The sequence below is a fragment of the Sus scrofa genome, chromosome 17 (genome assembly GCF_054392235.1).
Source record: "Sus scrofa isolate SSC_HxYL_T2T_F1_AM1 chromosome 17, Sscrofa_HxYL_maternal_Yorkshire_Landrace_v2.0, whole genome shotgun sequence".
Classification (NCBI taxonomy): domain Eukaryota; kingdom Metazoa; phylum Chordata; class Mammalia; order Artiodactyla; family Suidae; genus Sus; species Sus scrofa.
The window spans coordinates 33,460,713-33,484,287 of record NC_139399.1 but is presented as its reverse complement, the minus strand read 5'-3'; the positions used below and the strand labels follow the sequence as shown (position 1 = coordinate 33,484,287).

Genomic DNA, 23,575 nt, shown 5'->3' with positions numbered 1-23,575 from the left:
GCAGGCGTGGCTCAGGTGACTTTGGGGTTCATTCTGGGGCCCAGGCTGAAGGGGCAGCGATCATCCAGGGGGGTTGATCTCCTCTCCATGCCGGCAGAGGCACGAGAGAGCACATGGACGTAGGACTGGCATGCTGCCATTTCTTCCTCGTCCCATTGGCCAAAGCAAGTCCCTTGGCCACTTGTAAATCATGGAAATGGAAGGTACTCTGCTCAAGTTGGGTGACTGCAAAATCACGGGACAAAGGTAGGAAAGTAGGGGAGATGTGAAGAATAGACGCCAGTAATTTTACCTTTGAGGGAGACGAAGATTAATAGAAGGGAATGAAAGGCTGATGGGGAGCATTTCTACTGTGCATTGGGAAGACTTGGGGGCAAAGCGTCACACCCCCCCCCCCCCCCCGTCACACTACACAGGGAACAGCTGCTCACATCTTCATTATCTGTGCTAGGGACCTCCTCCAGAGGCTTCTCACTCTTGGGGGCCATCCTCCAGGCTTCTCAGCTCCTTAGCCTTCCTACCAGATCCTATTCACCTGCCTGGGTAAAAGGGTGTGTTTCAGCAATATTGGAGGAGCAGGAAGTGAGGAATAAAGCAATCTCCCTCTTTCCTTTTCCTAGAGCCAGCCAGCTCCTGTCTAGGTAGTGAGTGACTTTTTTTTTTTTTTTTTTTTTTTTTTTTTTTTTTTTTTGCTGTTTAGGGCCACACCCACGGCATATGGAAATTCCCAGGCTAGGGGCCAAATCAGAGCTGTAGCTGCCCACCTATGCCACAGCCACAGCAACGCAGGAGCCAAGCTGCATCTGTGACCTACACCATAGCTCATGGCAATGCCGGATCCTTGACCCACTGAGCAAGGCTAGGGATTGAACCTGCATCCTCATGGATACGAGTCGGGTTTGTTACCACTGAGCCACAAAGGGAGCTCCTGTGAGTGACTTCTAAATACCATAACTAGTTCAGTAAATGGATTCCGGGGTGGGTGAGCAGGAGGGGGCAGGGAAAGGCTCTGGGTGACCAAGACCTGCGCTCTTAGGAGATGGAGCTATTTAGGTCTTGGGAACCACCAGCTGGCTCACCTGGAATTCTTCTCTTTGGCCTCTCTTTGGGGAGAGCTGGAGAAGCAGAGCTAAAAAGCGTTAGGCAGACCCCAATAGGAAGATCCCAACCTGCAGTGCCCTGGTTGCTCCGCAGGTTAAGAATCTGGGTTGTTACTGCTGTGGCTCTGGTTCCAGCTGTGGTATAGGTTCTATCCCTGGCCCTGGAACTTTGGCATGCCATGGGCACGGCCAAAAGAACCCTGCCCCAAACAGAACGATCCCAACCATATTACATCCTTAGGAAATATAACACTTGGGAAGCATTCAGAGAAAATGGGAGGCATTCAGAGAAGTAATAATGAACTTAACTGATGACTGTGGCCTTCGCTGTTACTGTCACCAACTATTTCTACCTCTGAATTCAGAAGGGTCCCTGCTTCTCAAGAGTTAAGACCATGTGATTTGCTTTGACCAGTGAAATGTAAACGTAGGTGGCAGGTGTCCCTTTGGGCAGAGGCTTTGAAAGACAGTGTGTGATTCACCATGGCACCCTCCCACAGCCATGGTGCTCGTGGAAGCAGATGTGGAAAGGAATGCCCATCCTTCAGAAGGGCTGTTATGTGAGTCAGTCTAGGTCATGAAAGACTGCAGCTTCCTGCTCTCTTGGGTCACCCACTCTTGGGGAAGCTAGATGTGGGGAAGCTAGATGCCACGCCGTGACAGCCCACATGGAGAGCAGCTGAGGCCTCGGGCCATCCGCCACAACAGTGAGCCATTCTGGACGTGGCTCCTCCAGCCCCTGCCAACCTGCTTCCCAGCCCACAGTTTATAGCCTCACAGGAGACCCGTGAGTCAGATCTACCCAGCTGAGCGGCTCTCCGTTCCTTACCCTGAGAAACTGAATGAAACAAAATGATTGTTCTCATTAAGCAGCTACATTTTGGGTTCATTTGTTATGCAGCAATCAATATCTACTACACTGACTTAACACTGAATTCCCATTTAAAAATAAAAATTATCGATTCCTATAAATAAATTTATGCTTAAAAAAAAAGGGAGTTCCTATTTTGGCGCAGCAGAAACAATCCGACTAGGAACCATGAGGTTGCGGGTTCAAACCCTGGCTTCACTCAGTGGGTTAAAGAACCAGTGTTGCTGTGGCTGTGGTGTAGGCCAGCAGCTACAGCTCCGATTCAACCCCTAGCCTGGGAACTTCCATATGCTGTGGGTGCGGCCCTAAAAAGACAAAAAAAAAAAAAAAAAAAAAAGAAAGAAAGAAAGAAAGAAAATAAATTTATGCTAAGAGACAGTTGCCATGATACTGGTGTAAAGTGCATTATAACTGTTTCTAGGTCATGGCATCTGGGGACCATTTTTCTTTTATTTTATATGCTTCTTTTTTTGGTTGATTTGTTTTTGTTTTTGTTTTTGTTTTTTGCTTTTTAGGGCCACACCTGTGGCCTATGGAGGTTCCCAGGCTAGGGGTTGAATCAGAGCTGCAGCTGCCAGCCTATGCCACATACGTAGCAATGCAGGATTCGAGCTGAGTCTGTGACCCACACCACAGCTCATAGCAACGCCAGATCCTTAACCCACTGAGCGAGGCCAGGGATCAAACCCACAACCTCACGGTTCCTAGTTGGATTTGTTTCTGCTGCACCACGACGGGAACTCCTTTTATTTTTTTTTTATTTTTTTGTTTTTTTAATGGCTGCACCTGTGGCATACGGGGGTTCCCAGGATAGGGGTGGAATCAGAGCTGGAGCTGCCAGCCTACACCACAGCCACAACAACACTGGATCTAAGCCGATTCTGCAAACTGCACTGCAGACTGCGGCAACGCTGGATCCTTAGCCCACCAAACAAGGCCAGGGATCGAACCTGCATCCTCACAGAGACATCAGGTCCTTAACCTACTGAGCCACCGCAGGGACTCCTGTCCTTTGTATTCTCGAATAGCTTTATATAACGAACACGTATCATTCAAGTGTAGAACAAAAATAACGACTCAGAGCCTGGTAGTGGTGCAGAGGCGTCATTTACCCTGGAGGCTGCGCTGGGAGGGGATCTACAGGAAGCAGGAACACCACTCTTTCAGACAGTTGGAGCTCTCCTGGGCCTCACACTCGGTGGCCCCACAGCAGCAAATGAGCCACTTCTGAAACTCGGCTTCGTTCTTGTGCATCAGAAGGAACTGTCCCAACAGGATGTAGGCCTGCAGGGAGGAAGGCGGGAGAGGTGCTCAGCTCTCTGCTCTTCCTTCGCCAGCGTGAGGATGCTCGAGAAAGGAGGGGGCACAAGTCAGATTCGAGAGAGACTAGCCATCCCCCAAACCCTGGCCTAGGCCAAGGGGATTTGGAGACTGGCCCTGGCTGAGATGTGAGGTCAAGTTAAACGTCCACCTCTGCAGATGGCTTTGGGGACTGTCCAGCCTGGGATGAATCTGAACTTGTCCTTCTCAACCTTAACGGGCACACCAATCACTTGGGACCTTGTTAAACAGTAGGTTCTGACTCAGTGCATCTGGGGTGAGGCCTGAAACTCTGCATTTCTAACACTGGTCTGGGAACAAGACTCATGTAGCTCTGACGCTTCCTCCAGGCCCCAAGTATCTCTCTCTTTAAAACACATACAGGGAGTTCCCGTCGTGGCGCAGTGGTTAATGAATCCGACTAGGAACCATGAGGTTGCGGGTTCGATCCCTGCCCTTGCTCAGTGGGTTAACGATCCGGCGTTGCCGTGAGCTGTGGTGTAGGTTGCAGATGCGGCTCGGATCCCACGTTGCTGTGGCTCTGGTGCAGGCCAGTGGCTACAGCTCCGATTCGACCCCTAGCCTGGGAACCTCCATATGCCGCGGGAGCAGCCCAAAGAAATAGCAAAAAGACAAAAAAAAAAAAAAAAAAAAAGCCCCCCACACACAGGAGTTAGGAGTTCCCATCATGGCTCAGCGGTTAACGAACCTGACTGGCATCCATGGGGATGCAGGTTCGATCCCAGGCCTCGCTCAGTGGGTTGAGGATCCAGCATTGCCATGAGCTGTGGTATAGGTTGCAGACATGGCTCGGATTCCGCGTTGCTGTTGCCCTGGAGTAGGCTGGCAGCTACAGTTCTGATTGGACTCCTAGCCTGGGAACATCCATATGCCTCAGGTGCGGCCCTAAAAAGAAAAGAAAAACATGCACACACACATACAGGAGTTAGAGGTGCTTCCCGCCCCACCACTTTCTCAAAGGCTCTGGCACAGGGTCTCTAGCCCTTGATACTATTGCATTTGGGATCAGTATGCGTGGGAGCCAAAGACTTCTCAGGCACCGTTGGAAGTTTAGCAGCATTCCTGGCCTTTACCCACTAGATGCCAGTGGTACCCTCCCACCTTGAATTGTGACAATCAGCCGCCTCCAGGCATTGCCAACTGTCCCCCAGGGCACAGAATCTCCCTCCATTGAGAACCACTGCATGTGGGCCTGGCGGGTGAAGGGCACCTGAGTCCCAGTTTGTTTTTACAAGCCCACTATGTGAGCCAGGCAACTCAGCGAACCTGAACTGAGAACCGCAAAACCTGAGCTTCAGTTTCTGCATCTTCTGGGGTTGTCTGCCCTGCCCCCACTTTGCAAATTGGAGTAAGTAAATTCAGTGCAAGAGCCTCAAAATATGCAAATTCCTTTTTGGTCCAAGAAGACAGAGCCTGGAGCCCATGGGGGGAGTATAAAAAAGTATAAACCAGAGTTCCCGCTGTGGCCCAGTGGGTTAAATATCTATCTGGCTTTGTCTCTGCAGCAGCAAAAGTTTGATTCCTGGCCCAGTGCAGTGGGTTGAAGATCTGGTGTTGCCAGAAAAGAAAATCATGGACTTGGAGAATAGACTTGTGGCTGCCCGACGGGAGAGGGAGGGAGTGGGAAGGATCGGGAGCTTGGGCTTATCAGATACAACTTAGAATAGATTTACAAGGAGATCCTGCTGAGTAGCATTGAGAACTATGTCTAGATACTCATATTGCAACAGAACAAAGGGTGGGGGAAAAAAAATGTATACATGTAAGAGTAACCTGATCCCCATGCTGTACAGCGGGAAAAATAAAAAAAATAAAAAATAAAAAGATCTGGTGTTGCCGCAGCTGTGGCATGGGTCGCAGCTTGGATTTGATCCCTGGCCCAGAAATGTCCATATGCCACTTTTGGGGGATGTGGCCAGAAAAACAAAACAAAGCAAAACAACATATAAACCATGCTGAACCTTGCCCCTCTCCTCTCTCTGAAGAGTCTCTGTGGCCGAGACACACATTAAAGCTTAGATACCCCACGATTCAAAGTTCTATGGCATTCTCTGGTTTTCTGAGTCCTTGTGACATAGCTTTACTCCTCTCATGCTATTTTGTCACTGTTTCTGATGAGGGACAAGGACCATGTGGAGAAAAAGACATCCCAGACCACAGACTGGCTGGGCCATGGAGCGGGGAAGCCTGGAGATTTAAGGTCAGGTTCAATGCCCATCTCTCGGGGCTGGTTTAGCAGCTTTCGGGCCTAGAATGAATGAGAACCAGTGTCTAGGCTTCAAGTCCTGGGCCCTCTCCAGGAAAACCCTCTGGCGTCTGTGTACTTTCAGTTATATAAAACCAAGCAAAACTTCATCTTAGCCAAAGGGTATGTACTTTGTAAAAGACAAATTAAATAAAAGCTGAATTCCAGCCATAAAATATATCCAAGTGTTGGAATTTGGGGTTTTTTATTTTTAGTCCAGATCCAATTGTTGAAAAAGAAGAGAGCCAGGATTTCATGGTCATTTTACACCACTGCTTTAATCATCTTTTTTTTTTTTTTTTTTTTTTTTTTTTTTTTAAAGCAGTGTAGTGGCTCAGAATGATCTCATTTTACTTTTATCAGCCTCCTGGTCTTTTCATGGGTGATTTTAGGGAGTTTTTTTTTTTTTTTTGCTTTTTAGGGCCGCACCCTCGGCATATGGAGGTTCCCAGGCTAGGGGTCTGATCGAGCTATAGCTGCTAGCCTACACTACAGCCACAACAATGCAGAGCCCAAGCCGCATCTGCAACCTACACCACAGCTCACGGCAAGACCAGATCCTTAACTCACTGAGCAAGGGCAGGGATCGAACACGCAACCTCATGGTTCCTAGTTGGATTCATTTCAGCTGTGCCACGATGAGAACTCCTATGGAGATTTTTTTTTATTATTTAAAAATGAACATTTATTGACTGTTGATTGAGCCCGATGTTGCAGTCGGTGTGGGAGGTGCATGTAGCAGGACCTAGAAACACAGAACTTCATCTCAGGAGAGAGAATACTGGTGATATGATGATAGTAACACTTACTATGTGACATAGAAAGTACAGACAATGGGCTCCAGGCCCCTGAGATGTTTTACCCGGTCAGATCCTCACTTCAGATCACCCCGTCCTTTCTCCAGACAGAGTCACCAAGCACCGAGGAGGTTAAGATCCTGTACTCGTCGTCCCCATTCTGCACACTCCAACCGCCACAGCCTGGCCTGGCATCTCTGCCGTTCCCGAGGCCCTGCCTCTGGCATCGGCAGCTCTGGTAATCAGAGCCTCCATGTTCCTGCCACGCTCAGCAGCCAGGATGCCAGGAACGTGTGGCTTGAAGGGCCAGGGGCGAACTTTCCAGGAATGCTGCAGCAGAAGGGCCTCATCTCGTGACTACTGGAGCCAAGTTGCAACTTGACGCTCGCCTCTCTCCTTTGTCTCTGAAAAGTTAGCCTGTTTCCCTCAGCTCCCAGGGGAGGCTGGCGTCATGGGCTCCTTTCGTGGCCCTGCTGGGAGAAAGCCCTCTGGGTGTCTCTGCAGGCTCCAGAAAGCGGGCCCCTCACAGGAAGGAGAGGAGCCACCCTCGCACTCCTTGGATCAGAGCACAAAGATCTGGCTGCAGGCAGACTGATGTAGAAACCCTGTCATCCATCCCCCGGGCCAGTGGCCACCTCGAAGCCAGGGCTGTTTGTTCCTTCCCACCGAAGACTTTGCCTACATGGCAGGATGGTGGCCACTCCACGTCCCAACAGTGAGCAGGTCTGGACCAGTTTCCAGTTCGCCATGCACATTCCTTGCAAAACGGTAGCAATATTTGCAGCTGCCCCAAGGTTGGGATCCCTTGTGTGTCACCCGTGCTGACACACATGCCCTGCCCTCAAAGGCCACTGTTTGCTGCTGCCCTCTTGAAATTCTTCATGAATTTGAACAAGAGGCCTCCCATCTTTGGGCTCTGCAAATTAGGTAGCTCCTCCTGGTCCGGTAACTTAAAATTTCTGTCTTCGTATGGAAACAACCCAAATGTCCATGACAGATGATTGAATTAGGAAGATGTGGTATATATACATAATGGAATACTACTCAGCCATAAAAAAGAATAAAATAATGCCATTTGCAACAACGTGGATGGAACTAGAGACTCTCATATTGAGTGAAGTAAGTCCGAAAGGGAAAGACAAGTACCGTATGATATCACTTATATCTGGAATCTAATACATGGCGCAAATGAATCTTTCCACAGAAAAGAAAATCATAGACTTGGAGAATAGACTTGTGGTTGCTAAGCGGGAGAGGGAGGGAGTGGGATGGATTGGGAGCTTGGGGTTAATAGGTGCAAACTATTGCCTTTGGAATGGATTAGCAATGAGATCTTGCTGTGTAGCACTGGGAACTATGTCTAGTCACTTACGATGAATCATGATAATGTGAGAAAAAAGAATGTATACATGTATGTGTAACTGGGTCACCATGCTGTACAGTAGAAAAAAAATTGTACTGGGGAAATAACAGTAAAAAAAAAAATTTGTCTTCCCGTCGTGGCACAGAGGAAACAAATCTGACTAGTATCTATGAGGATGTGGATTCAATCCTTGGCCCCACTCAGTGGGTTAAGGATCTGGCATTGCTCTGAGCTGTGGTGTACATCGCAGACACAGCTCAGATATGGCGTTGCTGTGGCTGTGGTATAGACTGGTGGCTACAGCTCGCATTGGACCCCTAGCCTGGGATGCTGTGGGTGAGGACCTAAAAAGACAAAAAAAAAAAAGAATCTGTCTTCAGAGTTCCCACTGTGGTGCAAAGGGATGGGCAGCATCTCTGCAGTGCCAGGACACAGGTTCAATCCCTGGCCCGGCACAGTGGGTTAAAGGATCTGGTATTGCTGCAGCTGTGGCATAGGTGGCAACTGAGGCTCAGAACTGATCCCTGGCCTGGGAACTCCATATTTCCTGGGGCAGCCAAAAAAGAAGAATAAAAAAAATTTCCGTCTTCGCTATGACACCTGGCCTTTGCAAACAGACATACATATTCTTAGCCCCTTGTTCTCAAGCTTCCACATTTCCTCTGCAAGTTTCCAGCCCTTCAGCACCCATGAGGCATACACTAGGCAATGAACAAATTTCTCTCTTTTTCTCTAATTGGATGTTAACTCTTCAGCCTTCATGGCCACTGATGACCAACGACAAACTCGCACATTCGGTACCTTCCAGTCATTTTTGGTTTCAAACTCCTTGTCTGAAGTGCAAATGCTCAGTCCAGCACCCTTCCTCTTTCTTTCTCCACCTCCCTAGGACATGCACTAAAAAATTATTTAGCTGGAATTCAAATTTAACCCAGTGTGCTGTATTTTTATTTTATTTTACACTACTTTTATTTTAATTTAATATTTTATTTAATGGGTGCACCTGTGGCATGTAGAAGTTCCTGGATTGAACCCATGCCACAGCAGAATCAGAACCACAGCAGTGACAATGCCAGATCCTTAACCTACTGAGCCGCCAGGGAACTCCCCGAGCATGTTGAATTTTATCTGGCAACCCTACACAGATGATCCCAAGCTTATGTGACTGGCTCCGTGCAGGGCCTGGGCATCAGGCAGAGGGTCTAGTGCCTGCTGCTCAACCTAGAGCCTGTCTGCCCAGATTCAAATTTCATCTCTCTAACCTCACGTGACTTGGAATGATTCACGTGGCTGCCTCGCACCTGTTTGCTCATGGGTAAAATAGAGATGAAAATATACTTGATAGGATTTTTTGATGATTAGATGAAATAAATAAGTGTAATGCACTTAGAATAATGCCTGACATGGAGGGAACAGTCATGTGATAGTTCTTTGATGTGGGAGAGATTTGGGGAGCTCGCGGGCACCCAGAATATTTACTCCTCTCTGATCATCCATGCTATCTTTTAGGATGAAGATTTAGGCTTTTGTAGGGTCTTCAAAGAGCACTGAGCCAAACCAGATTCTGTAGGATGTTCAACTCACTTCCACGCTGTTGGAATAACTCCAGTGTTTATCCCCACAGTAACACACCCACCCCATGAGGCACTGCCGTGACCCTGAATTTACTGAGTGCGTGGAAATTCACCCCCGACCCCAAGCAGGATTTTCACAGGGAGAAGAGGAGTACAATCCTTTCTTTAGAGAAGAAGCAAGAGGACAGTAAAGGGAGCCGTGACTCTAATATAACACGTGGAAAAACAATCAACAATTTGGATGTGATGGCAAGTTGTCTATTGATCACTCAATGTTTAGAAACAGTAGCTGTTTGGCTGGGTGGGGGTGTGCAGAAGGAGGGCTTGCTTCCTAGGGAGGGAGGGCCGTGTGAGGGGGGCCATGAAGGGGACGAACATCCATTTGGAGAGGGGTCCCGGGGTTGCAGGAAGGTGGTCCCCATATGTGTGTGTGGTTCACGAACAGCCTGGTGGAGCACGGGGGTGGGGGGGGGGTGCAGACGCGTAGAAGGCAGGGCTGGATCCAGGCATGGAAATCTTTGAGCATCTCAGTCATGACGTGCTTTCCCTTTTGTGGTCATTCCTTTCAACATTGCAGCCCTCCTACCATTAAATCTGAACCAGTGCCGTCCGGTAGAAATCTAACATGAGGCAGCATGTGATGTGTCATTTTTACATGTGTTACATGTATCAAAATTACATGTGTGATTTTCAGTTTCCCAGAAGCCACAGCAAAAGGGGCATAGAAACAGATGACTTGAATTCTAATAATGCTTTCTCTTCTCCCATATTTCTAAATTCCTATCATTTCAACATGTAATCAATACAAAAATTATTGATGAGGGTGTTCCCATTGTGGCTCAGCGGCTTAAGAATCTGACTAGTATCCATGAGGATGTGGGTTCAATCCCTGGCCTCACTCAGTGGGTTAAGGATCTGGTGTTGCTGTGAGCTGTGGTGTAGGTTGCAGACACGGTGTGGATCTGGCGTGGCTGTGGCTGTCGTGTAGGCTGGCAGGTGCAGCTCTGATGTGACCCCTAGCCTGGGAACTTCCATATGCTGCAGGCGCGACCATTAAAAAAAAATTATTGATGAGATGCTTTACTTTTTTTTTTTTTTTTTGGTACTGAGTCTTTAATGCAGCCATGTGTATTTCATATTTATAACACATCTCAATTCAGATGGTGCTTAACCGCTACAAGGGGCTGATGGCCGCTATACTGGAGGGTCAAGAGCTAGATCATCAGGCTGAAGCTGATGGCCCCAGGGAAGGACAGGCACCAAAAAAACCCCAGAGAGAACGCAGCCACATTTCTGATTTTTGAGACTTGGGTGAATCTACAGTTTTGAAAATCAGGACTGAAACTGAGCCAGAGAGCTGTTCCAGCTGGACAAAGCTCAGGGAAAGTGCCGGGAGATACAGGGGCAACCCCGCCCAGCACCGCACATCTTCTGTTGAAGAAGAAATGAAAGTTTGACTTGCATGCGGGAAGGAATCAAGGAGCAGTTACTAGGTTTGGAGGCTGGTGAGAGCTCGGGAAGGTGTCTCCACACCTGCCTGGGTTCACGGCCACGGCTCTATACGGGAAATAGACCACCAGAAAACTTCCCAGCTCCCAGGGCGGGGTGGTGCCTCACCTCCCCAGGCTCCAGCATCCTGTTGTTACAGGGGCCGCCGAGGGAGGGGCCCAGGCAAGCAGGGCTGAGGGTGGCCTCCTGGGTCTGCATCCCAGCGGGTCCCCGGAAAGGGCACAGAAAAGGCCACCACCCACAGGACATGGCCAAGGAAGCTGTCACAAGCAGGGGTGGAACCTGAGGGTGTCTGCTCTCAGCCAGGAAATCCGGGGGACCCCCCAGCCTCAGGCGGGGGCTGCCGCGCTCAGGCCTCCAGCTGGCAGAGCATGAAAACCCAGGAGCTCAAAGGACTCTGTAGGACATTGTACCTGGCGGATATGTGCCATCAGACATTTGTCCGAACCCACAGAATGCACTATACTGAGAGGGAACCCTCATGTAAACTGTGAACCTGGGAGATAACGTGTGATGGAGGTTCTCCTGTCACAAACCCATTGCTCTGGTGGGGGATGTTGGCAATGGGGGAGGCTGTGTAGGTGGGGCCAGGGTATGCAGAACACCTCTGCACTTTCTGCTGAGTTTTGCTGTGAACCTAAAACTACTCTAAAAAAATACATTTGGCAGAAGCCATTGTGACTCCGTGGGTTAAGAAGCCAACGAGTATCCATGAGCATGCAGGTTCGATCCCTTGCCTCACTCAGTGGCATTGCTGTGAACTATGGTGTAGGTCACAGATGCAGCTCAGATCCCACGTTGCTGTGGCTGTGGCATAGGTCAGCAGCTGCAGCTCCAATTCGACACCCAGCCTGGGAGCTTCCATATGCCGCAGGCGCAGTCCTAAAGAAAACAAATAAAATAAAATAAAAAATGAAATCTACAAGGCGCACTAGAGGAGCCTGCATTTTTTTCCTGCTACATCTGAGATGGCTGCGCTGCAGGAATCTTCCCCCACCCCAGAGCCCCTTACTGCTGGCCCTGCCTGTGGACCCAGCCTCCCCCAGAAGCACCTGCTCCCCTGGAGTCTCCTTCATGGACCCTCTGACTGACCCAGCCAGGCTCCAGGTGGCAATAGGGTCTCACAACCAAATCTCAGGGTAACCCCCCCTCCCTGCTGGGGAAACCACCCCAAGTCTTGCTGTGTGGTTTGTGATGATATGATCCACAGCCATTCTGGTCCTTACTCAGGACCTTGATCATGGCACTAACTCCCTAGAACTGTTATTTTATTCACAGGTGGGTAAGGGGCTCAAAGCAAAGGAGAAAGGTGAAACCCCAGTGTCAAGTGCCTGGAATTAGTGGCTCTGGGAATAAGTAGGGCCTAGAAGTGGAACGCTGGTCACAGCTAGCCAGGAGCTGGGGAACACAGAGGAGCAGATCTCCAGGGACCAGGCCAGTTCCTTCTTTCCTGTAAGCCTGACTCTGTGCCTCAAGTCTTTAGATGTCTGAAATTTTCCCATTATTCATTCATTCCTTTAGCTATAATGTGCCTGTCATCCTACCTCTAGTTGCTGAAAACATAGTTAAGCTGGAAAAGGGGAAACTATCGGCACAGAAAACAAATTGGCAGTTGCCAGGGGCTGAGGGTGTGAAATATGAAGGGTAAGGGGGAACATTTAAGCATGATGGGATTGTTCTATGTCTTGATTGTGGTGAGGCTACATGACTGCAAGCATTTGTCAAAAGTTGGAGAGCTAGGTACTAAAAAGGTGAAATTTACTGTATGTAACTTAAATTATTTTTAAAATGATGAGTATGGCTGCACAACTACAAAACCTCACAATCATGAAGGCATTAAGTCTATGTTGTAGAAGCCAGGGTAGTGGTTTCTTCTGGGAGTAGGGTTGCATGGCATTGACTGGGAAGAGAAACAGAAGAACCTTCTGGAATTCTGGAGGTGTCTTATCTCAGGGTCTGGGTGGTGAGTCTATGCGTGTATGTCTATGTAACAACTCATTGAGCTGAACCTTCATACCAGTGTGGGTGTGTTCACAATAGAAAAGTAAGAGTTCCTGTCATGGCTCAGTGGTTAACGAATCTGACTAGGAACCAGGAGGTTGAGGATTCGATCCCTGGCCTCGCTCAGTGGGTTAAGGATCCAGCATTGCCATGAGATGTGGTGTAGGTTGAAGATGCAGCTCGGATCTGGTGTTGCCATGGCTCTGGCATAGACCGGAGGCAACAGCTCCGATTAGACCCCTAGCCTGGGAACCTCCATATTCCGAGGGTATAGCCCTGAAAAGACAAAAAAAAAAAAAAGAGAGAGAGAGAAAGAAAAGTAAAAGGGACAATCATTTCCTCTAAAAAATAATTTTTAATTTAAAACATCTTCCCAAATCAGATATGTCTACTTTACTCCCTGTTTGGGAATGGTCTATCTCCTTTATCTGGGAAGAAAGAATCAAATGTACTTCAATCCAGCTTCTTGAAAATACCACCTATTGGATATTACACGATCATAGACTGGAGTGATAGAATTTTTAACAACTGGCACAGGGTGTGTTAATTAGAAAACCATGGGCCCAGGAGTACAGACGCCTCCTGGAAACAGCCGTGCACTGTGTCAATGCAAACCAAACTGATTATCAGCCGTGCATGCAGCAGTTCCCAGCAGTTTCTATAGCCCCTTCCTGCCCAGTGGTGTAGACTGACTTTAAAAATTGAAGGGAATGAATAGCAAAAGCTCAGTTGTTGGTGCCACTCTACTGAATGTGCAATGCCCCCTGTGAATTTCCATCTGCTCACTTTAAAAAAAATTGTATTGAAGTATAGTTGATGTACCATGTTGTTTTAATTTCTGCTATATAGCAAAGTGACTCTATATACTTTTTCACATTCTTTTCCATTGTGGTTTATCATAGGATGTTGAATATAGTTTTCTGCGCAGTACAGTAAGACCTTGTTGTTTATCCACCCTATGTATAATAGTTTGCATCTGCTAATACCAAGCTCCCAATTCTTCTCTCCCCTATCCACCTCTCCCTTGGCAACCACAAGTCTGTTCTCTATGTCTGTGAGTCTATTTCTGTTTTGTAGATACGTTGATTTGTGTCATATTTTAAATTCCACATATAAGTGATATCATATGGTATTTGTCTTTGTCTGGCTTACTTCACTTAGTATGGTCATCTCTAGATCCATTTATGTTGGTGCAAATGGCATGGTTTCATTCTTTTTCATGGCTGAGTAACACTGTATATATGCATTACATGTTCTTAATCCATTCATCTATTGATGGACATTTAGGTTGTTTCCATGTCTTGGCTATTGTCAACAGTGCTGCTATGAACATAGGGGTGCATTGTATCTTTTTGAATTGCATTTTTGTTTGGGTATATTCCCAGGAGTGGGGTTTCTGGATCATATGACTACTCTATTTTTAGTTTTTTGAGGAATACCCAGACTGTCTTCCATAGTGGCTGCAACTGATTTATGTTCCCACCAAAGTGTAAGAGGGTTTTCTTTCTGTCTGCTCACTTTCTTTGGGTTCTCTTTGGAAACCTCTCCCATTCTCTCCTAAGGTTCCAAGCAGCATAAAAACAATTACATAGAAAAGAATGCTCTGATCCCATTGGCTGTCCTTGAAGGCATTCTTGGGCTGCTAGTGACATCTGAAACAACTCACTTCCTCTTACTCTGGTATAGACCCCAGGCTGCTCTTACTCCACCTGCCTGCCAGTGCCCAGATAGGATAAATGAGACCCTAAGAGTCTCTTCATGGGGGTGGGGAATACACCCAAATAGTCCATCCTGACAACACAACCCCGGACTTGAGCGGCTGGGTCGCTCCTGTTGACACCTGGGTGTTTGTGTTCCAAGTGAATCACGCACAGCGCAGCTGCTCTGAGCCAAAGTGATTCAATTTGCCCATCATCTACAGACCCTGGAGTCTGCCCAAGCATGCAGGGTCAGAAGCACTGAAGCATGTGGTGCCTGGCCAAGTGGCAGCTTCGCTCTCTGATGGCCACTTGCAGGGACCTGAGGCAGCAGCTGCCATCTGGCAGGATTAGGGGAAGACGGGCTGGGGAGAGAAGCTGGAGAAATTAAAAAAAAAAAAAAAAAAAAAAAGGAATTACCTTGTTGAAACCTTTGGTGACCAAATTGATTGCAAGCTCACGGCTGATCCCGGCTATCCAGGCGACATCTTTTTCTCCTATGGGTTCAGAGAGGAAGGCTCTCAGCCTGGGAGACATGTGGTCCATCTTCTGCAACAGCAATAGGAGGAAAAGGGTTAGGAGGTGAATGGACTTTGGGGAGCTCGACCTCCTGGAGGTGCTGAGACCAAGAGATGGCAGGCTCCCTTCCACCACCCACCATTTACCAGGGACCTAAGTGGATGCCAGGTGCAACTCCCTGCTCTGAGGCTTTACCTAGCCCTCCCTACCTGTGTGGATTAAGAGATGAATAGAGGAGTTCCTGTCGTGGCGCAGTGGTTAACGAATCTGACTAGGAACCATGAGGTTGCAGGTTCGGTCCCTGGCCTCACTCAGTGGGTTAAGGATCCGGCTTTGCTGTGAGCTGTGGTGTAGATTGCAGATGCGGCTCGGATCTGGCGTTGCTGCGGCTCTGGCGTAGGCCAGCAGCTACAGCTCCGATTAGACCCCTAGCCTGGGAACCTCCATATGCCATGGGAGCGGCCCAAAGAAATAGCAAAAAGACAAAAAAAAAAAAAAGAAAGAAAGAAAAGAAAAAGAGAGAGATGAATAGAGATGGCCTCAATTGACTTCAATAAATCCCCACGAAAAGGGAGTGCTTAATGCTAGGGACTCTGATGCGTTCTTTTCCAACTTTCCCACCCTAAATGCTTAAAGAAACAGCTTGCTTCTCTTAGCTAATTAACACATCTTCTCTTTTATTTTTCATTTAAATTTTTTTTTTTGTCTTTTTCTGGCCACACCCATGGCATATGGAAGTTCCCAGGCTAGGGGTCCAATTGGAGCTGCAGCTGCTGGCCTGTGCTACAGCCATAGCAATGCCAGATCTGAGCCACATCTTCAACCTACACCACAGCTCATGGCAATGTTGGATCCTTAACTCACTGAGTGAAGCCAGGGATTGAACCCATGACCTCATGGATACTAGTCAGGTTCATTTCTGCTGAGCCACAACAGGAACTCCTCCATCTTCTCATTTAACCACCACCATTTTTTCTTATTTTTTGTTTTAGCCTTTAATACATTCTATAATGGTTGGTTGTTTAGGTGCAAGGAACAGAAAACTCTTTAACTGGCTCAAATATTAAAGAAGACATTATGTAACTCAAAAGTCCCCAAGTAAAGGTGGCTATGGCACAATTGGTGTCACAGATCCATTTTTCTGCTTCTTTCAACTTTTCCTCCTTGGGTCAACTTTGAGTGGGGTTGGCACCCCTGATGGTGGTGAAATGGCTGCTCTCTCCAGTACTCAGATTCCCCCCAACAACTCGACCCCCAAAGCAGAATCAAAGAGAGAGTTCTGAGCAGAAACTCATCTGGTCTCGAAGGTCAGCTGCATGCCCAGTCCTGGACCTGGGAGTGGAGTTAGCTTTCTCTAAGCAAAATGAGCTGTGCGTTCAAATATGGTTGCCTGTGCAAAATCAGGATTATTCTCCAGTGAAGTGGGGGTGTGTGAAAGCAGGAACCACAATGTCCCACCATGACCCACCCCATTGATGAACTAATATCGGTACACACTCTTTCTCTTATATAATCATCAGAAATAATCGACGCACCCCTCCCCCAAAGGGTGAAGCCCTATGATTCATCCAGTTACTGGATTCAGATTCAAGTTCATATTTTCTGGGAGATGCATCATACTCCCCACCATGTCTAAAGTCTGAAGTTCACCATCATCAACATAGCCGGCAGTGTCGGGAAAAACCAGGATATCCACAATAAGAATTTCCAAAAAGGGAACTCCCCATTTGGAGAAGAAGAGGATGGTAAATTCATTCAGTTGCCAAGGGTCACTAGTGCACAAAATATTGAGGGAATATTGAGGATTCCTTGCCCTGGTGGTAAAGTCAGCTCCTCAGGCAGGCAAGACGGCAGCGCCTACTTCCAGGCTTGGGTGGGTCTCCCCTGTTCACAGCCTTGGTAACATCCGAGTGGACTTGGGGTCTATGCCTTCCAAGGAGAGTCGCTGTTTTACCCTGCTTCCTATGGGTATGAGCTCAGGGATTGCCCTGAGGAATAGGCAATCTCAGGCCACTGGTTTGACATTTCGGCCCCCTCACTGGGTTTCTTCTGTTCAAGTCCGCAGGCTGGTGGTTGTAGGTCTGTCTGTATGCTTGATCTGGCAGCTGGCCCCTGTGCTTTGCCTGCTGCTCTGCTCCTCAGATTAGAGGCATCTTACTTCGTCTCTGAACTGGGGAGGAACCCCACATTTGCTGCTTGGCTCCATTGTGTCCCAGCTGCATCTTCACAAGAGGGCAACTGTCCCCTTTATCAAGCTTGACATCCTTAAGACAAGATGCTTAGGAGAGACTGGGACCTGGGGGCAATGTTGTTCTGGGGCCTTTTCTCTTGCAAAGTCACCTGACCTATCACCTGTGTTCTAACTTCAGCCAAATAAATCAGCTTTTCCCACCCAGGAGGACTTGCTCAGACCACGGGCAGAAAGGCCTTCTCTTAGCAAAGCTGTATTTTCATCTCTCTCTGCCCTCCAATTGGCCATTCTTCCTCCTCACCATGAGGATCTAGGGGCCTCAACGAGGACAGGGAAGTAGCCAACGACTTGAATATTCCCTCTCAGATGTCTCTATACACATGAGGTCTGTGTCGCAGGGTAAAGCAGACCCACCATAACCAGCCGTTTCGCTACACGAGGGTCACCGTTCTCCTAGTTTAGGTAAAGAAATCCTCACTGCCCTTGCGTCGATGTTTCTTCTCAGTCAGTACGCGTTTGAGCTTTGCTCCTTGTCACATCCCCCTAGTTGGTGATGCAAGCCACAGAAAATCCAGTTCTAGCTGGCTTACACTGGAACTGTACTAGCATACAGTTTACTAGCAAACGCCACCAAAAAGCCCAGAGGTGGGTCACATGTGGTTTGATCTAGGCTCCTGCTTGACTTCCTTGAGACGCTCTTGACTCCGCCTCCCTTTTTCTATTGGCTCAGCCCCCAGCTCGACTCCTCCTTTCCTATTGGCTCCGCCCCCAGCTCGACTCTTTGGTGGAAATAATTGGTCAGCAGCAGGATCTGGCATCATTACTTTAAGCCACACCCCCCCAAAGGAAAACACTGTTTCCCCCTTAGAAGCTGCGAATGTACGCCTTCTCTAGCCCAAATCATCATGTGTCAGCCTAAGATATTAACTACGGCCTGATACATGCATCTTCCCTCTGGTTTAGAGAGCAAGTTAGTGACCTGCAAACACAGAGCCTGCAGCGGTGCGGTGGGGCAGTTACCTGGGGTAGAGTACCCCCATACAGGACAAGCTTGCTAGAGAAAGCCAGTGCCCAACCACATATTCTCCAGTAGGTTGTGAGCCGCCCCCTTCTCCCACCTCTACCCCCAGGGTCTCAGCTGCCTCTGAATGTCAACTCCCCAGCCCAGCCTCAGCTTCCAGCTCTGCCCCAGCACTAGTAACACATGACATGAGTGACAGGAAGCATCCTTTGCTTTCAGAGGTCTCCCTTTCATAGCACTGGGTTCTCTGACTATCCCCAGGCTCCCAACTGTCCTCCAGACCTTTCTGTAAAGTCCAGCTCCCCTTAGAAGCCTTCTTACCCCAGAAACACTTTGGAGAAAACTAAATGCTCCAAGAAGCGATGCATCTGAAGGTGCTGATTTTTGGAGTCCGGGGGCTCCTGAGGAAGGTGGTCCTCATGTATGGCTGATTCTAGGAAGGGGAGCACGAGGCAAGTCTGGGGGCCCCTGACTATGTGGGTCTCAAATCCACAGGTGGGTGAACTGCAAATAGATTATTACATGGAGGGTGCTGATTTGTCTTTAGCAGTGAAATATGAACATCGCTTTTTTTTCCTTTTAGGGCCGCACCTGTGGCATATGGAGGTTCCCAGGCTAGGAGTCAAATCGGAGCTGCAGCTGCCCGCCTACACCATAGCCACAGCAATGCCAGATCCAAGCCACATTTGTGACCTACACCACAGCTCACGGCAACGCCAGATACTTAACCCACTGAGCAAGGCCAGGGATCTAACCTGAATCCTTATGGATGCTAGTCAGATTCTTAACCCACTGAGCCACAATGGGAACTCCAAACATCACTCTTCATCCATGAAACTATGGTACCCGGTGAATTCTGCAGCACCCACCACTTCAGGGGATGATCAATCGGGACTGGTGGCCCAGCTCAGGGCCAGACGGTAAGAGATCAGGATTTCTGAAAGAAAAACGAGACCCAGAGTGTGCTGGCCAGGTCACCAGCTTTGCTGAAGGAAAATTCCACTCACTATCCCCACTGGCCACCTGTTAAGTTAAATATCTCTGCCCATTCAAAGAATAAATGGAAAGTACAACATTGTTATCAATGCACCAGCAGCATCAAAGACAGACAGTGATTAGCAACAGCCTGAGTGTTTGCTTTTCTCACACACCTGATCTCACTTTGATCCTTGAGACCCTGGAGGAGAGGCAGCGATTTTTACCTTCCTCAGGACTCTCTGAGAAAAGGCCTCTGCATTCTGTATGTTGCCTTTGTCTGCAGCAGAGTTTCTCACCTGGGGATGAATTGTCCCCCACCCCCCAAAAAAATTTAGCAATGTGTCTAGAGACACTGTCACAACTGGGGGATGGGGAGGGGGACATGGCTGCTGGCATCTGTGGGTAGAGGTCAGGGTCGCTGTTAAACATCTTATAACGCACAGCAGCCCTTTCACAGCATAGAATTATCCTGCCCCAAATGTTCATAGTGTCAGAATTGAGAAACCCTGGGCTACAAGTAACAGAAACCCCTGGTGCAGATGCTCTTAAACAAATACTTTTTTTTTTTTTTTTTGGTCTTTTTAGGGCTGCACCCGTGGCCTATGGAGGTTCCCAGGCTAGGGGTCCAATCAGAGCTGTAGCTGCCAGCCTACACCACAGCCACAGCGATTTGGGATATAAGCCTCGTCTGTGACCCACACCACAGCTCACAGCAACGCCCGATCCTTAACCCACTGAGCAAGGCCAGGGATCGAACCTGCATCTTCATGAATGCTAGTCAGATTCGTTTCTGCTGAGCCACGATGGGAACTCCAACAAATATATTTCTAATTTCACATAACCAGAAAAATCCATGGTGAGGTGGACCTGGGATTTTGGCAGTTAGCGGCTCTTTTTCAAGGACCAGGCCAGCTGCCCCCCTACAGAATTTGCTCGGGTCCCATCTGACATGAGAATTTCCAAAGGAAGGAGGGGCCATTTCTGCTTGGGTGTCCCTAGAACCTCATCGGCAGAATTCCCCTTCCCTTCATTGGCCAGAGCCAGGCCGCACACCCAGCCCTAAACCAGTCACTGGCCAGGTGAGTGGGACCGCTTGGGGGTGTGGATGCTGTCAGCTCCCCGAGTTACATGGAGAACATTGGGTTCTCTAGTAAGGAAGGGGGTGGGGGCTGGGTAGGCGAATGACCTTGTCTGCTGCAGCATCCAAACCCTGGCCTACTATTCAGTCCGTTACAAATAGTGCTTCTCAAAGGCTCATTTCACATGCGGGGTCCTGTTGAAAAATGCAAATGCAGCAGGTCTGGGCTGGACCTGAGATGCTGCAGGTCTACCCGGTCCTTAGAAGATGCTGTTGCTCCTGGCACTCAGATCACTTTGAGTAGCAAGGCGTTATGTGATGCCCCTTATTCTTTTCACGCTATTTTATATTTAATCGTGGTAAAATAGACATAGCATCAAACTTACCATCTTAACCATTTTTAAGCATACAGTTCAGTAGTGCTGAGTATATTGTCTTACGATCAATCTCCAGAAGACTCCTCATCTTGCAAGACTGAAAGTCTTAAACCCATTGAATAACAATTCATCTTCACACACACTCCCGCCCTCAGTCTTGGCCACTACCATTCTGCTTCCGTCTCTGTGACTGTGACAGCTCTAGGTACCTCATGTAAGTGGAGTCATATAGAATTTGTCCTTTTGTGACTGGCTTCTTTCACTTCACATCCTCCAAGTTCAACCATGCTGCAGCATGTGTTAGAATTTTCTTCCTTTTTAAGGAAGCTCATCTTGGACACATACATCACATCATGTTTATCCATCCATCCATTGATGGGCACTTGGATAGTTTCCACCTTTTTGTTAATATGAATAATGATGCTTTAAATATGGGTTGACAAGCATCTCTTCAAGATCCTGCTTGATCCTGCTTTGAGTTCTCTGGGGTATATCCCTAGAAGTGAGCTTGTTGGATCATGGGGTAATTCTATGTCTAATCTTTTGGGGAACCACTATCCAGTCTCCCACAGTGGCTGCATCAGTGCCATTTATTTCACATCTTGGCAGCACATTAAACTCACATCGGCAGCGCACATACTAAAATTGGAACGATACAGAAAAGATTAGCATGGCCCTTGCGCACGAATGACGTGCAAGCTCGAGAAGCATTCTGTATTTTTCAGACTTGTGGAGGAGGGAGGGAGTGGGTTGGATGGGGAATTTGGGGTTGGTAGATGCAAACTATTACATTTAGAATGGATAAGCAATAAGACCCTACTGTATACCACAGGGAACTATAGCCAATCTCCTGGGATAGAACATGATAGAGATGATATGAGAAAAAGAATGTATATATACATATGCCTGGGTCACCTGGTCGTACAGAAGAAATTGGCACAACATTATAAATCAACTTTATTTATTTATTTATTTAGTCAGTCTTTTTAGGGCCGCACCTATGGCATATGGAGGTTCCCAGGCTAGGCCTCTAATCGGAGCTGCAGCTGCCGGCTTACGCCAGAGCCATAGCAACACAGGATCCGAGCCTCATCTTGGACCTACACCACAGCTCATGGCAATGCCGGATCCTTAACCCACTGAGCAAGGCCAGGGATCAAACCCGCAACCTCATGGTTTCTAGTCGGATTTGTTTCTGCTGTGCCACAACGGGAACTCCTCAACTATACCTATTTAAATTAAAAAATTAAAAAGTACAGCAGACTCATATTGGGAGATTTACAAATTACTGATGTTTGGTTTGATTTAATTAGCATGGCATGTACCCTGGACATTGGAATGTTTTTAAACAACCCAAGTGATTGCAACATGCTGCAAAGTTTGAGAATCACTGCTTCCTTGTCACTTGCTTCTTTCTCACAAAATGATGAGCAGGTGTCTCAGCTAAGTGAGACTCAATGGTGGGCTCTCTACTGTCTGTGTCGCCAGATTGCATAAGCTCACCAACTCGCAGGGAGTTGTCACCCCTCTGCTCTGACCACTGAGCACATCGTACCCTCATTAGCCATCAGAAGGAAGATTTAACTATGACCCTGACAGCTTTGAAGTCAGAGAACTTCAGAGCAGGCAGATCTCAATAACGCTCTATCCCCACCTCTTTTTAAAATTAAACGAAAAAAAGAGGGGGGAATTTACTTCAAAGGAAGTTTTACCTGGAATCCCTTTATATAAAATAGATCAAAGCAGAATGACTCTGTTGACTTGGGAGTGAGGTGGGAACACCAACCCCTGCACACGGAGCCATCACGTGGTCCCTGGTGCTTTCCCCAAGCCCCCCTCTGATGGAGCCTAAACCTCTCACTTCACCCCTGAGAAAAAGGGAACCCCAAGAATTTGTGTGACCTGCTCAAGACCATGCCCCTAGCAAAGCACGGTGGGCTCTGCTTCCCAGAAGCGCATCCCCTTCCAAGTCAATGGGGATCCCAGTGGGCTTCGGGGTGGGGGGCTGCAGTAAGACTGGGTTAAGTGCTCAACAGCCATATGACAAAACTACCACAAATGCCTTAATTTGTGGCCAAGGACTCCTGTGTTACAGGGTGTTCTTTTCAATTCCTTTTTTTTTTTCTTCTTTTGGGGGGCTGCACCTGCGGCATATGGAATTTCCTGGGCTAGAATAGGAGCTGCAGCTGCTGGCCTACCCCACAGCCACAGCAACACGGGATTCAAGCCACATCTGTGACCTACACCACAGCTCATGGCAATGCCAAATCCTTAACCCACTGATCAAGGCCAGGGAACAATCCTGCATCCTCATGGATACTAGTTGGATTCTTAATCTGCTGAGCCACGATGGCAACTCCCTCAATTCCTTCATTTTGAATCTCAAAGTACTATTTGAGGAGGGCACACTGGCAGGAAATGACCTCAATCAAGTCTGGTTTTAGATGCTAGAGAAGTCACCTGTTTAAACAAAGAATAAAAGAGTCAACGGAATTTAATCCTGATTCTCAAAGGAACCAACTTCTGGTTGCAAATGTTTGACATTATTTAAAGATCATTTAAAAAATCTGTATGAGGAGTTCCCATGGTGGCTCAGTGGAAATGAATCTGACTAGCATCTATGAGGATGCAGCTTCAATCCCTGGCCTCGTTCAGTGGGTTAAGGATCTGGCGTTGCCCTGAGCTGTGGTGTTAGGTTGCAGATGTGGCTCCCATCTGGCATTGATGTGGCTGTGGCATAGGCCAGCAGCTACAGCTCTGACTTGACCCCTAGCCTGGAACCTCCATATGCTGTGGGTACGGCCCTGAAAAAGAAAAACAAACCAACAAACAAAATCTGTACGATAGGTCTCTGTGAGAAGATGGCCACAGACCTACCCTGTCAGAGCTCTAGGGTGGGGTCTGCTCTAAGGC

General features: G+C 48.0%; 1 protein-coding gene, 1 long non-coding RNA gene and 1 other non-coding gene across 4 annotated transcripts in view; 2 read left to right on the top strand and 1 right to left on the bottom strand.

The window, feature by feature from the left end:
* LOC110257434 (uncharacterized) overlaps positions 1-23,575 on the top strand; it is a 98,118-nt gene that overhangs the window by 49,547 nt on the left and 24,996 nt on the right. The window contains exon 3 of one of the 2 annotated variants that reach the window (XR_014832853.1): positions 6,462-8,029. The exons of the other annotated variant lie outside the window; for it this stretch is intronic. This is a non-coding gene — a long non-coding RNA (uncharacterized LOC110257434). Of the gene's footprint in view, positions 1-6,461; positions 8,030-23,575 lie in introns of those variants that run through there. 2 annotated transcript variants of the gene reach the window in all.
* Positions 3,060-23,575, bottom strand: part of BANF2 (BANF family member 2) — a 36,878-nt gene continuing 16,362 nt past the window's right edge. The window contains exons 2-3 of the mRNA XM_003134265.4: positions 14,919-15,047; positions 3,060-3,255 (exon numbers count right to left, since the gene is read on the bottom strand). Coding sequence (XP_003134313.1) covers positions 3,109-3,255; positions 14,919-15,044 — 273 coding nt within the window. The 5' untranslated portion in view covers positions 15,045-15,047 and the 3' untranslated portion in view covers positions 3,060-3,108. The remainder of the gene's footprint in view (positions 3,256-14,918; positions 15,048-23,575) is intronic.
* LOC146395207 (U6 spliceosomal RNA) lies at positions 21,280-21,384 on the top strand. The gene has a single exon (XR_014832983.1). It is a non-coding gene; the product is annotated as a U6 spliceosomal RNA (small nuclear RNA).